At 36.9% G+C, this 17599-nt stretch overlaps 1 protein-coding gene across 2 annotated transcripts in view; it reads left to right on the forward strand.

The window, feature by feature from the left end:
• LMAN1 (lectin, mannose binding 1) overlaps positions 1–17593 on the forward strand; it is a 29029-nt gene extending 11436 nt beyond the window's left edge. The window contains exons 6-13 of one of the 2 annotated variants that reach the window (XM_067698922.1): positions 381–504; positions 2287–2345; positions 2754–2886; positions 4252–4445; positions 4587–4657; positions 12281–12434; positions 14000–14121; positions 14420–17593. In XM_067698922.1, the coding sequence (XP_067555023.1) occupies positions 381–504; positions 2287–2345; positions 2754–2886; positions 4252–4445; positions 4587–4657; positions 12281–12434; positions 14000–14121; positions 14420–14456 (894 nt within the window). In that variant the 3' untranslated portion in view covers positions 14457–17593. The remainder of the gene's footprint in view (positions 1–380; positions 505–2286; positions 2346–2753; positions 2887–4251; positions 4446–4586; positions 4658–12280; positions 12435–13999; positions 14122–14419) is intronic. The other variant, XM_067698923.1, reaches the window with a different exon arrangement.
• Positions 17594–17599: the final 6 nt, after the last annotated feature.

A 17599-nucleotide genomic window follows, 5' to 3' on the forward strand; every position in this document is an offset into this window, starting at 1 on the left:
GGTGAACCACATTCTATTTTAGAAAGATTTTCATGGAAAGTTATCAGATTTTTATTTTTAAGCCTTTGGCACACAGTAGGGCAAAAACCATTTCCTGAAGTGAATTATCTCATTGTATAATGATCCCAAATAAGTGAGTTTATTTAATGGACAAGGGATTACAGCTTTTAAATTTTTTTAATTTTCATTTTTTCTTCCAACTTTATTGAGATGTAATTGACATACAACACTGTAAGTTTAAGGTGTACAGTATAATGATTTGAAGCTGATAGCTTTTTGGTGGTTATTAGACCAAATATAAAGATCAAATAGTCATAAACTGCTTGAGATTCGTTTTACAAGATCTTTGTAAAAGCTATAGCTACAGTTTGTCTTTCTAGGTAATGATCAATAATGGCTTCACACCAGACAAAAATGATTATGAATTTTGCACCAAAGTGGAAAATATGATTATCCCTGCACAGGGGCATTTTGGAATATCTGCTGCAACTGGAGGTCTTGCAGGTAAAATCTTGGTATCTTTTAATATTGAAAGGTTGTGAATTGAATTTTATTGGGAATAATGTATTTTGGACATGGGTAGCGTTGTTTGCTTTTAACCTTTTAAGACTGGTTGTAACCTTCCATGATCTGGTATGCCAGTCTTTTGGGTCTCTTGGGACTGCTGATCCGCTACTTTCTGTAGGTTTACAGTTGGCTGGGGCTATGTGCAATTATGTAAATTAGACTGTCAGTTTGGATGTGATATTTTATAGTGAAGGAGACATTTAAAAGGTTAACTGCCAAGTGCTTTAGGATCCTGAGAGCTGTCACAGCACATTTAAATGAGGAAATATTATTGGGGGCTAAACTTTAAAGAAGACGTACTTACCCTTTTTTTTCCATGAGTGGTGATAAATGAACTTATCATTGGATGTTAACACCATCTTGTGTTCATATTGTATAATATTTTTATTATTTTCAAATATGTGAATTTTTCCTTACAATAGAACAAGGAAGGAAGGAGAAAGGATAGACCATATTTAACCGATTTTTAGGTGACTTGGCCAAATCTTGGATTAAAGGGCTTTCTAAAGATCACATGGCCAATAAATCAGACCCAGGCAGGACTTGGTTTAGATTTCTGGCTCCTGGGTCTAGGGCTCTATTAACACTGCATGACTTCTCCTAATGTTACCTAACCTACACTATGGTATTACAATTTTCTCTTTAATCTGGCTGTATATCTAGATCTCCATAAAAGTAGCAGAAAGCAAAGAGATTGCTGCAGTGGAAATTCATCTCTCTTGCTTTGTAGATGAGACACTAGCCAGGATGAGTATTGTAATTCGATGTTATGAGGTTTGATCTGTTAGCTGTTTTTAGCTTAAACAGCTTGAAATGAATTTGATTTTTTTTTTTTTTTTTTGCGGTACGCGGGCCTCTCACTGTCTGTTGTGGCCTCTCCCATTACGGAGCACAGGCTCCGGACACGCAGGCTCAGCGGCCATGGCTCACGGGCCCAGCCGCTCCACGGCATGTGGGATCTTCCCGGACAGGGGCACGAACCCGTGTCCCCTGCATCGGCAGGCAGACTCTCAACCACTGCGCCACCAGCGAAGCCCCTAATTTGATTTTTTAATACGATTTTAGGTGAAATAAAATCTGTATGAGGGAAACAAATATAAATAATATATAGAAAAGTAATCATATTCTAATCGAGATGATTTGGGAGTAACAGGAGATGCTATTAGTAATGCCAGGGGAACACAGATAAATCAGGACTGTCCCAGTAATCCAGGACAGAGCAGTGTCATGCATGGTTAAAACAGGAAAGTAAGGCTGGGACTGATAAGCACTATAAGAAAGGTTCAGAGACAGGTAGGAACAGGAAATACCTGAAGAACAGGATTTTGTCTCATTTGACTGGAGCGCATGAAGGAGATTTGTGGAAAAATAAAGGAGGATCTTGCTGCCAGAATTAGGAGTTTGGACTTGTTTTGACCCTTCATTTGTTTGTTCATTCCCTTATCAGGCATTTATTAAACATCCATCATGTGTTAAGCACAGCTAAATGTTCTGATTTAGGTTTTTAAAAAGTGAATTCTAACCTAGTTCTAATATAAGTCAGATGAATTTTTGTCTCTAAGCTCACAGAGCACCGTTGCCTTTACCAAATTAGAGCAAATTTTTGTTGTTTCCCTTATTGATTATTATTTTAAAGCAACAGATGTCTATACAGTAAATTCACAACCATAAAAATAATCTATTACAGAACTTTTTCAGATTTTTTTTTTTACTTTGTAGATGACCATGATGTCCTTTCTTTTCTGACTTTCCAGTTGACTGAGCCTGGGAAAGAGCCGGTAAGTATACTCATTTTTTTCCAAAAGTTTATCTGTAGTTTAGTGGTACTGCCTCGTAGCTGAGAACTTGAGAAGGCTGACTTAGGTTTGGATCTTGTTTCTGCCAGATATTGCCATTATGACCTGGTACAAGTTACTTAACCTGTGTAACGCTCCATTTCTTCACTGGTAAAACTGAGATGTTTGTACTGGCCACCTTAACGTTGTAAACATTAAAGACAGTGCCCTCTGGCAAGCACTCAGTAAATGGTAGTGGCTATTTTTATTTTTTGTTGTAATATTAGTAGCAAGAGTAAATTAACCTTTCAACTAGTGGTAGAGTAGTTAAAATGGGAAAAAGAACATATATTGAGGTTTATTATTTTCTTTTTAATTTTTTTAATGATCTATTCTTAAACTCCAAAAAAGCCTACACCAGATAAAGAAATTTCTGAGAAAGAAAAAGAAAAGTACCAGGAGGAATTTGAGCACTTTCAACAAGAATTGGATAAAAAAAAGGAGGAATTCCAGAAGGACCACCCTGACCTTCAAGGGCAGCCTGGTGAGTTGGAGCAGAGCTGTCCTCCGCTGCAGCAGTGGCTGTGGCACTTCATTCATTCTATCTTTGCTCTGTGACCTGGCACATTCCAAGTAATTTCAAGAAATAATTTTTAAGCAAATCTTCAGTCTTTAAAGGGCTCGGGATTGATGTTTTTACCGGGAAGAGTATCGCTTAGTGAAGTGTGCAGTCGGGATGATGTGGACAGTGAACCGTTGGAGTGTAAGCTCTGTGAGCGCAGGGGTCTTTGTTTGCTGTGTCTACTTCTGTGTCCCCTAAGCCTAGGAAAACAACAGCGGTGCTGACGTAGTAGTTGAGACTCAGTAAATATTTGTTGAATGAAATCGTCCAAAGTTTATTTCTTTCCTTTTAGTGACACACAATTACCTTAGTAATATAGAGCTAACACTTGAAAACTATCAAGACTTGCAAGAGTAATGTGAAGTAATTACCGACTCCTCTTACTACTCAACAGAATTCTGGACATTAAAGGTTGAAAAATTTTTAAATATTAGTCTAAGCTAATGTAATTAAGAACTTACATGGGCTACATGTCAAAAACAAAACAAGATAAGGCCAAATAGAAGGACTATATATAATCTGCTAACTTTTATGATCTCGGTTCCCTATGAGCACAAATGATCAAGGCTATATCTAATAAAGCCTGGGCTAGCTTTTGAACTAAGTAGTGTGTTAATATAAATGATTAACAGTGTGATTCAGATTTAATGAAGATAAAAATGAAAGGTAAGTCTTATATTTTCCTTGGATTTGTTTTAAACATCACATATGATTTGTGAATATATCCTGAAGCTTATTGTAGTAAGTGTTTGAATGAAACGATCTGATTTAAGCATGGTCAGGAATAAAAGGAAAATCAGCTATTCTCAACTCCATTTCTTAATCTTTTTTGTAAGTAAAATGCATAAATTTTAAGAGAATAGTTTGATGAATTTTGACAAATGTGTATACCCTTTTAACCATCGGATCAGTATATAGAATATTTTTATCACCCCAGAAAGTTCCCTTACCTCTTTCAAGTCAGCCCCCTTCCAGAGGCAACAAATTACATTAGTTCTGCCTGCCCCTGTAAATAGAATCACACAGTCTATTTAAAAGACAAAATAATTTTTAGGTGAAAAAATTCAGACCTAATTTATAATAAGTATTCAACCACCAGAGATGGTGAAAACAGTAATTTAATCACGATTGAATTAATTACATGCATGTTTAACACTGTGGGAAGATCATAACACTGTGTTGATGATGATCTTATTCTAGTATATGTTAGTGCTTTGGTCACTTACAGTAATTTGAAAACTATGTGTAGGTGATTCTAATAATTTTGATTTGTAATTTCCATTTCAGCAGATGAATTATTTGAGACTGTAGGAGATCGTGAGCTGAGACAAATCTTTGAAGGACAGAATCGTATTCATCTTGAAATCAAGCAGCTGAACCGACAGTTAGATATGATTCTTGATGAACAGAGAAGGTATGTCTCTTCCTTGACGGAGGAGATCTCTAAAAGAGGAGCAGGAATCCCAGGGCAGCATGGACAGGTGAGCTTTGAAAATATGCAGATATGCCTTAGTTATTAGCCTTTGGTGGCGGAGAGGTAGAAAAGAAAAGCTGTATGTTCTGTAGAATGGGGATTATTGAGCTGGGTGGTCATCTTGGTCATCTTTTGTTTTTTTCTCCAGACCACTCAACAAGAACTGGATACTGTTGTGAACACTCAGCATGAGATTCTGAGACAAGTAAATGAAATGAAGTAAGTATACAACAGTAATGTCTGAGTATTGCGTGATACCTTTATTCTAAATTCATGACTTCTCTAGATATGCAAGCACATTATTGTTGTAAGACTGCAGCATGAGTAAGAATCACGTTCCAGATTATTTTCTAAATAGGGGAATGTAAAGTATACGGGGATTTTTGATATTTAGGAAACCTGTCTAAATTTTTTTATTTGTTCCGAGCTAGAAAAGAAAAAGATGCTTTAGCATCTTTAAAAAAAAAAAAAAAAAAAGGTTTTGTCACAGTTGTTTGACTGTGTTTAACATCACAAATATTTATAATGTTAAATGAATAGTTAAACTGTTTTAGAAACAGACCAGATCAATATAACATTTAAAAAAATATTTTGATCTAATTTTAGACTTTAGACATAGCAAGAAAAAATAAGGACATATCCCTCATATATCCCATGTATCCCTCACTTATCTTCCCCCCGATGGTAACATCTTACATAACCACAGTACAATTGTCAGAATGGAGAAATTAACATTGGTACAGTACTATTAACTAAACTAATGATCTTACTCAAATTTCACCAGTTTTGTACCAGTGCCTTTTTCATTCTAAGATCCTATCCAGTATTGCACGTTGCATTTAGTTATCTCTCTTGACCTCTGCAGTCTGAATTAGTTCATATTTCCTTGTCTTTCATAACCATGGCAATTTTCAAGAACATTGATTAATTCATTGGACCAATTTGGTTCCTCAGTTTGGGTTTGTCTGGTATTTACTCATGATTGGATGGAGGTTCTGCATTTTTGACAAGAATGCAACAGTGCATCATGTTCATGATGTTGGTATGTCTTACAACTGATGATGTTGGCTGTGATCACTTGGATATTGTTGTTTCTTCCCGGTTTCTCTACTTTAAAGTTACTATCCTTCCCTTGGTGGTTAATAAATATTTGGGGAAAGATACTTTGAGTCTTTGTAAATATCCTGTTTCACTTTAACCTTTGGCTCACTAATTTTAGCATCCATTGATGTTTTATCTGAAACAAGAATGTGGTGTTTACCAAATGCTGGTTTTTCTATTTCCATAATTCCTTCTGTATCTACTTACTGGCATTCTATAAGGACCACTCCTCCTTCTCCCCCATTTATTTATTTAATCTACTTATATCAGTGTGGACTCATGGATTATTTATTCTGTGGGTTATAATCCTGTACTATCGTTATTTATTTTGTTCAAATTGTTCCAGCTCTGGTCGTTAGGAACTCCTTCAGGTTGGCTTCTGTGTTCTTTCAACAAACCTCCATCTTTTTAAAATATTTCTTTACTTTCTGGTACTGTAATATGTTTCAAGCTCATCTTGTATTTTCTGTGCCCCAGCTGTAGAATCAACCACTTCTCAGTGAGCCCTGGTTCCTTTTATTGGAGAGAAGTATTTAGAAACCAAGATCTGGGCCCTAGGTATACTCATTACTACTGGGGTGCCATTGCTTCTAGGCCCTCTCAGTGGGCAGGTCTAGGGAATATGTGAATGTATACTAATCACACATATACACATATTTTTGTATCCCTTACTCTACATTTGTATACCACGAGATTATACAGATACTTTGGATTTTGGTTGGACTGGATGAACTGAAAACTGAAGGGCTGATTTTAGCCTTCCTCCTTTCCCTATTTGAAAATTGTTTCTCCAATAGGGAGAAACTTGGTTCTTATCTATAATGTATTTACTTATTGGTATAGTTTTAGTGTGTGCATAAAGTATACATAAAGTGGTTTCAAATCATTAAGCCATATCCCTAATGAGAAACACATATAGTGATGGATTTATGATTTATGTAAAGCTCCTTTTGCCTCTAGCCCTACAGTATCTAGTCCAGACACTATTTTCCAGGTAGTTAGTTTAGTTCTCTTCTTCCCCACTCTCTTCAGTATGGTTATGATATTCATTTATAATACAGTTAGGCTTTTTGTTAGTGTTTGCATTTCTCCCACATCCTGGTTGGTTTTAATTGTTTATATTTTGGGTATACGAAGGGTATGTGAATGCTGTGGTTCTAGGAGCCAGAATATATTCATTGAGGTATCACTTCCTCTTCATCACTGCTGCCCCACTTCCATTCTCTCCTTCTTTCTAGCTCTTTCCCATCCACCCCCTGTTGGTAACTCATCCCATTAATTTCTGGTTTGTTCTTCCTCTGTTTCTTCTCCACATGTGTATTTTCTTAGATCTCCTTCTTTCTGATGTAAATGGTAGCATGCTTTAGATGCTGTTTTGTGCTTGTTTTACTTAAGAGTAATACTAGAACATCTTAAGATTCAGTTAGTGGCTAGCAAAGCCTAGCCATCCAGTTGTATTATCCATGCAGACACTTACTTAGGGTAGTTAGCAATCCATGTAAATTCCCCCTTATGAATGAAGGACAAATGTCATGCATGCAGTAAGTTAATGTAAAAGCTGAACTCAAATTTCTGAATTTGTCCTCTAAAGCTTTTTCTTCTGAATAAGCTTCAGAAAAAAATGCAAAGAGATAGGAAATATTTGCCTTTCATAGAAAGGGTGGTTTGTGTCTTCATGGATTTTCACGCTCTTAGGGGATCATAGAATTTTTTTTAGCAGAAGCATGTAGTTCAGTTGTCTGCAGTTTACAGAAAGAGGGGAAAAGGCTCTGAATGGTAAAAGATCATGATATGAAAACAGTCAGAACTAGTACTCATTATCTCTACTCTCAGGTGCTATTTTTAGCATACCATAAGTCCTTGCCAATTTTTATTTAATTATAGAAAATTTTAAACGTACAAAAAAGTTGAGGCTAATATAAGGGCCTTCTCTCAGATCCCCATCACCCAGTCCAGCAGTTACTAATAACCAGATTTTGTCAGCCTGAGCCCTTCGTTATAAAGTGTCTCCATCAGCCTGAGTTTTAGCCAGTGGTGGCCGTAGCCCAAATCCATCATTTCATTAGAGGTTGAAGAAGGATGACACTCTGATTCTAAGATTCCCTCTCCATGTAAAAAGAATTTCTCTGATTACTTACTTGTTATCCTGAAATAGTTCAGGAAAGGCAGGATAAATACTTGATTCTTTTTTATCATTTTTTTAGAATAACGAGTTGGTCCCCTGGCAGTGACCAAGGTTAAATGATGAGAAAGTGAGAGGTGATGTTTGTTTGACTGTTTTTCAACTCGTGGAGTTTAACATGTTTTGCTGTTTTACATTAGTCTTTATAATTGACGTTCAGGTTGTTTCGTCTTTGGGCGCTAGCTGTCCCTACAGGTTAGCTTCTGCATCCTTTTGATGCAACCCCAGTAGTCTTTGGTAGCTTCCTTCCTTTCAGGTGTAAGACTTTCCAGGTTTCTCTTGTACATTTCTGTCCCACACGTGTCAAAGGCATTTTTCTTTGGAGCCCTGGTCTTTTAGTGAGAAGTGGTATTTAGAGACAGTGTCGTGCTTAATGCTACCGGATTGTCATTGCTTCTGGGCCTTTTCAGTGGACAGAGTTACTAATCTTCTTTGAACTTTGCTATTTGTATGTGTTGGCTGTGTTGTTAATCGGTTGTAATTTTTTTAATAAGTTCTTTTTGGTGAGCAGGCAGCATTTAGCATTTCATATTTACCTTTACCAGATTTTTTGAATACCTATTGCATTCTGGGTACTGTGCTAGGCATTTTCACATGAATATTTTCACATATTCTTCTGGAATCTTGCTCCTAATTATCATCTTCTGTACCTTCAGCCTGTCCCTGTAATATAATATTTAAGCTATTCAGTGATCTTTATTCATTCTGTATCTTCACTACTCTCATTCAAGATCTTCACCACTCTCTTCAAGCTCCATAACTCAGCCTGCCATTGACATTCTCCCTGGGAGATGACATTGTCTCCTCCTTCACCTCCTCTTTTGTGCTGCACCCTCCCTCCCCACACTTGTCTCCATCTGCACAGCTGTTGTCCAGGCTAGTCCTTAGCCCTGGATCCCGTTCTTTCTACTTCTCTGACCCTTGCTCTTTAATGATCCTGTCTCCGTCTTCTACCTTTAACTTACACCTCATACAAAAGGGCTTGCTCTTCCATTATTGAAAACTAATCAAAACAAAACCTTTAATTGACACTTTCTATTATTTTTACTATTGCTTCTCTTTTTCCTTCCTTTTTAGTGAGTTTCTAAAAAAGTAGACCAAACTGCCTGTCTTCGTTTCCAAACCACTGTAATTTGTCCTGAAAGCACCAAACTGTTCTTTCTGCGGTCAGTGGTGCCCTGTAATGAGTACCTTTCAGTCCTCATCCTGCTGGACTTTCTGTAGAAATTGACACCTTTCCCACCCCCTCTATCTTGAGACTTTTTTTTTCCAAGGCTTCTAGCATACCACTTACTCTTGATGTTCTTGGCCTCTGCTTCTTCTTAGTTTTCTTCATTTGTTGGTCATCCTTCTATTATTCCTTAAAAGGTATTTTTTCTCTGGTGTTCTATCCAGCCCTCTTCACTTGACCTATTCCCTAAGCTACATATGCCCTCCTTCCGTCACAATCCCATCCTCACAGAACCCTCCTTTATCCTTTAACACTCAGCAGTGGGTGCCCAGCTAAGTTAAATGCATCTTCATAGAACTCTAGATGTGCCTCTGTCACATTGCTCTCCTGCTAGTTTGTTAGTCTCAGCAGGGCAGGAATTATATTTTTCTTGCACAGTTTATATCCCTAAAAATTGCCTGGCTTGTAACATGTAGCAAATAAACATTAGCAGAATCAACAGGCAAATGAATGAATGATGACTCAGTCTTTTTGTATTAAAAAGACATTTATGTATATGTAAGCAAGTTCGTGCTCTGGGAAGCAATATTTTAAAATGCAGATATGTGAGAAGGTTGTATATTCTGGGATGCTTTATTCTTGGTAAGTATTTTAGAGATAGTAGAATATAATTCTTAATTTGGGTTTAAGTGGAAAAGCTTAGACTCACATGAATTTCCTTGAGCATGTATGCCATTCAAAGAAGTTTTAATCAACAAATGTCATTTATTCAGAAAGCACTTGAGATATTTTGTAGCAAATTTTTAACTCTTCATTGCTTGTGTAACTCAAGTAGAATTTTTGAAGATTTTTTATTATACTTAACATTCAGCCTGACCTACTAAGTAATTTTAATATTTGAGTTCCTTTTTTTTGTTGTTTTCTTCTAGCAAAGCTTTTATTGATAAATTTATTTATTTGTTTTTGACTGTGTTGGGTCTTCGTTGCTGTGCATGGACTTTCTCTAGCTGCAGGGAGCGGGGGCTACTCTTTGTTGCGATGCGCAGGCTTGTCATTGCGGTGGCTTTTCTTGTTGCGGAGCACAGGCTGTAGGCGTGCAGGCTTCAGTAGTTGTGGCGCATGGGCTCAGTAGTTGTGGCTCGCAGGCTCTAGTGCGCAGGCTCAGTAGTTGTGGCGCACGGGCTTAGTTACTCCGCGGCATGTGGGATCTTCCCAGACCAGGGCTTGAACCCATGTCCCCTGCATTGACAGGCGGATTCTTAACCACTGACCCACCAGGGAAGTCCAACTTTTATTGATACTTTTTAAACCAAATTTTACTTAAAGGAAATAAGGTAGATAACTTATTTATTCATTCATCCAAATTGCACTGTAACTGTTGAAGGCTGTCAGAAAATCAGAGACATTACTGTTCTCACGTAGCTTATGCTCTATGAGGGAGAAAACCCATATACAGTATTCCGTTCATATCCATGCAATTGGTTCCAGGGCCTTGCAGATACCAAAATCCAGGAGTACTCAATTCCCTTATATAAAATGGTATAGTATTTGCTTATAACCTCCTGTATACTTTAAACCATCTCTTGCTTGCCTATAATACCTCATATAACATATTGCTATGAAAATAGCCGTAAGTACAATATAAATAGTTGTCTGTGTGGCAAATTCAAGTTTTGCTTTTGAGAAGTTTCTGGAATTTTTTTTTCTGAATATTTTTGATCTATGGTTGGTTGAATCCGTGGATGTGGAAACCACAGAAAAGGAGGGCTGACTGTATACAGATACAAAGGAGAAAAGTATGTGTGATGTTTAGGGGATGGTTTCATCTGACAAGGAAGCCTCACGGAGAGGAAAGTATGGAGGAAAGGCAGTAGTTTGAATGGGCCCTTCCATTTTAGACTCTCCCTCTTGGAGGGAAGGGCCAGGACTAGAAGAAGCATCCCAGACACAGAGGCTTTATGTGAAGGATATTCTCAGGGAACATCAGGACCAAGACAGGTGAAAGGGAGTAGTAATACTTTAAGGTAAACTGAAATTCAGATATGTTTCTTTCTTTCTTAATAAATAGCCCTGTTACATTTCTGCCATTATTTAAAAAAAAAAAAATTGTAGTCTCTTACACTATCATGCTTACAGACTCATATCCAAAGGGCATACTCAGTGGTAGAGCTCTTTATCTTACATCTGAATAGTGGAATCACATCTTACATGGGGATTATATTCTGAAGTCAGAGTGTAAGGTAAAATGTATAAAGTCAGAATTACCCTTCAAAAAAGATACCATGGTGGAGATTACCACACCATTGCTCGGTATGCCAAACAACCAGTTTTTCCTTCATATCTGAAACAGATAGATGTTCTTTAGTTGGCTTCTGGTTGAAGCACTAGGTTTGTATATAGGGGACATCTGATAGAACTGTAAAGAGAAATTGAATTATTGATACATTTGTCTTATGAGTCCCTGAGACCGCCTCTAGATTCTGTGGTCTTCTAGAAGTGCTTACTGAACTCAGAAAAGCTGCTGTACTCACAGTCATGGTTTATTGCAATGAAAGGATATATAATAAAATCAGCAAAGAAAGAAGATGCATACAGTGGAGTTAAGGAGAAACCAGGCACAAACCTTCAGTTGTCCCCTCCCAGTGGAGTCACATGGACAGTGTTTATTCCTCTCAGCAGTGATGCGTGACAACATGTGCAAAGTGTTGCCAACCAAGGAAGTTCACCCAAGCCTTGGTTTCGGGGTTTTTTTATTAGGGGTCAGTCACATAGGCATGGAGCACCCACATGACTGACCTTAACTGCTCAATTTTCCGTCCCCCTAGAGGTCAGACTGGTACTGCAGCCTAAGGCCCCAGGCAAACAAACATAAATCATATTGTTGGCCTGGCCCAAGGCCCCAGGTAGACAAAGACACTCTTAACAGGCAGGATATTCCAGGGGCATAGAGATTATCTCCCAGGGGCTAGTCATGGGCCGGGTCTGAAAACCTTTGGACTGTGCGGGGTTTGGGCAGCCCAGGCCTGATGGGTTAATCCTTTACTGCACAACATTAAACACTTAGAAAGATTTAAGCTCATTAAGAGTATCATCCATTATGTTATTCAATCCATTTATAATATTGTTTTTAACACAGATTATTTAGTATTATTCTCTGTGGTTAGACAACCTTTAGTAAAAGATAAAGGCATAATCTAGTTTTTATAAACTATTTTCTAATCTTGAAGACAGTTTTTTTAAATACTTATTTTGTTTCTGGGGTTTTTTTCTTTGTTTTTTTTTTTTAATCTGATGCATTGGGTTTAGAAATATATCTAACCATTTGAAATCTCTGACTGTAAAAATCATCTTTCTAGTGATTCCATTGTAAAAGGATTTCCTATTTCAGGAATTCCGTGAGTGAAACTGTCAGACTGGTCAGTGGCATACAGCATCCTGGGTCTGCAGGGGGCGTTTATGAGACAACCCAGCACTTCAATGACATCAAAGAGCACCTCCACATAGTGAAGCGGGACATAGATAACTTAGTGCAGCGAAATATGGTAAGCTCTTTTTTCTTCTAGTTTATGATTATCACAGTCTTCTTTTGGAAAGGAAAACCACATGTTCCACTGAAAATATTTTAACTTTTAAATTAATGCCAGTGCTCCTTCTTAATATTCAAGGTAGAATTACTCCATATGATTCAAATGTCTACGTGTTCCGTATCATGCTTCCATAGCCTATTGAATAGAATTTTTTAAAAAATAAATTGCTATTCCAGTTAGTGGAGTCATCACAATCTCAGACTTTTTTGGTTCTAGGTTCTTTTCTATAAGTTCTCTTTTAAAAACATGTCTCTTGTTATCAGTAATGATACCTTTAAACGGCTCTGAACAAGGTAAATGTCTCTCGACACACCCATTTGTTAGACAGACGGGCACCAGGTAATTCATATTTCTCTGTCTAGGCTGTTCAGGAAGTGCAGATCTAAAACTGGCTGACTGATAGCAGCTTTCTTTAGGCAAGATTTTTGTTTGTTTCCAGCTACTTTCCTGTATTACTTGGTTCATTTTTTTAAGTTTTATTTTATTTACTTTATTAGGTCTTTTTTGGAGTGTAAGTCCCATCTACATTTTTGGAGATAGGCAATAAATATTAAAAATAGGTAGCATATTTTTGAAGTTTAACATGCATAGGAGATATTATTTAGAAGACAGATCTCTGGAACTTTTAAGTTTTTTCCTAACTTATTTACTGGCTTTGAAAACCCGTATAAAATTCACAAATGTTTGTAGCATTTGCCTCTTCCCTTCCAGTTTTTCAAATATAGCTTAATAGTTTTCTTATTGACCATTTTACCTCCCGTCCAAAGCATTGTCATCTATTCCCTTAGTTCTGTTTGAGTTTATTTCCCCCCAACTCTTGCCTTTGTTGCAGCGGCCAAGTTGATGCTGTGGGTAGTGTATATCAATACATAGTGAAGACCTTTGTCCCATAGGTGTGAGCATATTGAGAACAACTAACCTTAGAAGCCATTCTGTCTGGATACCTTGATGAAATCTTTGTCCCTGGTATTTCATTACTTGCTTATAATAAAATGAATAATGATGGAAATAGGAAAAGAAACATTTTCCAAAATACTAATTAGTGATGTTGAATGTTAGGAGATTGGGGTGGATGAGAGCTGAGAAAAGGCCATTATCTCTGTCAGGTAGTTCATTGGTAGGGCAACTGTGTAATTGTCTGAAATAGAACACTTTTGAGAGTGAGGATGCTGCTATTAATAATTGCTCTAGTACAGCAAGTATAAACTGGGAGTGTCGAGGGAATTGGTGATCTGTGACCTTCAAGGACACTAAAATCATTGTCACTGTGTTGAAGGTAGAAGCCAGACAGCAATGAGTTAGTGACAGGACAGTGAAAGAGTGGAGGCCTTCCCACATTGCCTGCTCTTTCAAAAAGTTTGGTGGTGAAAGTTAAGAGGGTGGAAGGCAATTATGAGATGAATTAATGAAAATACTTGAGTTTATACAGTAAACCATGAGTTTTATAAAGATTTCACATTTATTTCCTTTTCTAAAATACTGATTTGACTAATTGTAATAGAAAGTTCTTTGCCTTATAGCCAGCAAATGAAAGACTGAAATGTCCAGAACTACCGCCATTTCCATCGTGTCTGTCTACGGTGCACTTTGTTATATTTGTAGTGGTACAAACGGTGTTGTTCATTGGTTATATCATGTATAGGTAAGTCTCTAAAATTTGACCCAACATTTTTCTGTATTTATTTAACTTGAGATAATTCAATAAAGTTATCAAGGTCCATAATAGAACTTTCAATACCTATAAAATTAGGTTCATACAAAGCAAATATTATGTCTAGTCTATTTCAGTTCACATGGGAATACATGTGTAGGACATATGTTTATCTTCATGTATTTCATACTTCAAAAGGCATTTTTAATTTATGCAATCCTGTTTCATTCCAATGTATATAGAACTTCTTTCAGTTTTTTTTGTTTTGTTTTGTTCTCTTTTTCCGTAGGACTCAGCAAGAAGCAGCTGCCAAAAAATTCTTCTGACACGATTTTCACACGTGTGCGTCATGTATGATTCTTCTGACACCATTTTCACATGTGTGCATCATGTATGTATGTACAAAATGCCTTTTCGAGGGAATTGAAGTATTTAAATTGCTTCGTAGTCTAAATTATTAAATTTTGTATAAAATAACTGTTTAAACATTGACTTGAATAAGAATAAACCTTAAAGACAACCATATGTAAATTTGTGCATAGTACATAAATCTATTTAAATTTCAGTGAATTTCCGGCCAGTAGAATACAGCCACTGAACAGAATATCGATAAATCAGAGGGTAAATAACAGAAAGGGGGCACCCCCGTATATGAAAGTTACCCCTAAGTCTCTGATGTTGGAAGTTTCTATCTTTAGCATAAGCACCCTTGCCCTCTTGCCCCCTGCCAAAATAAGAGGTCTGAGAGCTACCCATCGTGTTTATTCTGTAACCAAAGCCTTTTTTTTAGAGGCCAGGATTTCCTACTCGAAGACTCAGTCCTGCAGTCCTTGAGCCTAATACAGCTCCCTTTGAAAGCAAAGAATGTTTTGTCTGAGGGCGTTAGGATCTGGATAATAGGCTTCAGAATGTTTATTGAAGTATTTTTTCCCTTCTGATTATCAATGATATATTTCACTTTTAAAGGAAGTTGGAGGGGAGAATTAAGAGCTGCTTTTTGCCTGCAAACCCGTTTAGGTGACAGCATTCCTCTGACGATGGTTTTTATGGGTATTTTACCTAGTGATGTGTTCATTTCGTGATTGCTCATATTCTTGAATGTCTATGTTCCAACAGTGTCAGTTCAATATTAGGAAAATCACTCTGCGTTTATATCTCTAAATTCAACTCAGATTGCATGTCCTGAGTATACTTTAAGGTCATTAAAAACCACCACTGCATTCTGACTTACATCACTCCATGCAACCTGGCGATTGTGATGCTGCATATTTGTGGAAATCAAGAAGGCAGTAGTAGAAGCAGTGTTAAAGTTTTTGAAGGCAAAATTTGAAAAATAGTGTTAGTACTTCTGATTTCTTTCTTTTAATGCCAGAACTAAGGATATTGTGAAGCACTTGTTAGTAAGTTAACTTTGAAACATCAGGCTGGAAGGGGTTGTTGTACATAGTTCTAGGTATAGTAGAAACAATCTGTAAATGACATTTTGTTTTCCCGACTGATGTAGACTTCAAAATATTCTTTTACTTTACCTCTTCTGGCTAAAACGATACCTTTCATTTGTCACAGAATCGAAAATAGTACCGTTTTGTAAACAGCACTATCTGATTCTTCACAGCCTTCATAAATTTGCTCTTAGTTGTCATTTACAGACTGGACTAACTGCTGAAAACCCATACAAAGGCTCTAAAGAGCTCTGCCTTATAGCAGTACCTAACTAGCACTACATATGCAAACGGTCCTAGCACGGCTTTCTTACAGTAGCCTTTATCCCGGAACGCTGAACGGGAACATTCTAACGATCACTCTCGTACCAACAGCCACTCCAACACAGAACTGCTTTGCTAGCATTTTTCCTTGTAGTGTTAGCATTTTGAAATTCATATTTCAGAGACATGATCATCACAGAATTTACTCTTATTCCATGAAAAAAAATTAATACCTTCAGAAGAATGTTTCAGTTGTAGACTATGAGACTTGGAAATCCTCTTGGGATAAAAGGTTGCGAAATACCCAGTATTATAAAATCCATGGTCACGTGTGCCTGAACTTAAAGAAATGTTAGACCTATGCAGTATACGAGCATGAACCTTCTTTTCTTTCGTACTGATTTAATTTGCTGAAAATCACTCAGTAAATCGGTTCATACAAGTTACCATATTATTGGAAATTTGGTTTATTTTCCTCAAAATCGTCAACTTTAAGTAGCTCATTTCTGTAGAAAAATGTTTTCTCTGTGGAAAAATCAGTGACTGCCAGGATTCTTTCATTTCTGTACTATTTTATATAATTGAATTTAACTTCTCTCACACCAGCAAGTATTTTACAGGTGCCTTGGATTAAAACAAAATTGATTTTACAATTTTAGTGTAAGTCTTTGTGCTTATGCCACTTTAAAAAAGAAATGCAATTATATTCAATATAATGGTTAATACTCTTATTTAATGTAACTCTTCGTGTTGTAATTGTTTGAATGTTTTATTCAGCTTGAAACTCTATGAGGCCACAATATTTTGTTATGTATTAAAGGGATAATAGTGTTTCTCAGAGTGTGGTCTGTGGTCCATTTGGATCCTGGAGTGCTTGTTAAGAATACCGATTCCAGGCTCAGCTCCAAACCACCTGAAGCAGAACTCAAGGGTGGGGGCTTCAGAATATCAGTATTCAGCAGGCACCTCAGGTGATTCTGAGCACACTGCTGTTGAGAAGCGCTAAGATGGGGGGTGAACAGGAGTCTCTTGTTAACTTCAAAGCTGAGCTGAGAGCCGATGTAACGTTTTCATTGTCAATGACATTAGCAAATGTGCACTGATTCTCTTATACTTACAATTTTTTACTTAATGTTCTTTTTACTAAAACTCCTGGTTTATTACAATTACAAACTAAACCCAGATTGCTGCTTGTAGCTCTTGGTACTTTGGTTGACAGCTCTTAAACGTACAAAAGCATCTTCAGATCATGGTCAAGCCATGAAAACCCCCATCTTCAAGATGGCCTGCTAAAGCTTTTTGCTTTGCTGATTGTGATTTTTGTGACATTTTATCTCAGACAGTTGTACTTTTTGATAACTTGGGGAAAACAAAGATTACTTGAATAAGAGATTGCCTGACCCGCTGCGTTGCAGAGATGCAATCCTTGTAAAGGACATGAGTGACAGTTGTGAATATTAAGATGTGATTATCTTTTCCTGTTCATGTGCTTATCGCAGGGAGATAGTGAACAAATGGTTATATTGGGGATTTTTTAATTTATAAGATCTAATGTAAAATCACCACTTGCAACTTTTTAGATCTGTATGTTGCCTGTTTAATATATTTCTTTTAAAGTTTAAAAGGGTTTTCTATCCACTGTTGATTTCAATTGGATAACATTTTGTCAAGTGTTTTTTTCTGATTGTTAATTTGATGCTAGCTGGAATTCAAGAAATGACATTGACCTTATTCAAATAAAGAAATATTTTAGTAAATTTACT

This window comes from Pseudorca crassidens, chromosome 12, assembly GCF_039906515.1.
Source record: "Pseudorca crassidens isolate mPseCra1 chromosome 12, mPseCra1.hap1, whole genome shotgun sequence".
Classification (NCBI taxonomy): domain Eukaryota; kingdom Metazoa; phylum Chordata; class Mammalia; order Artiodactyla; family Delphinidae; genus Pseudorca; species Pseudorca crassidens.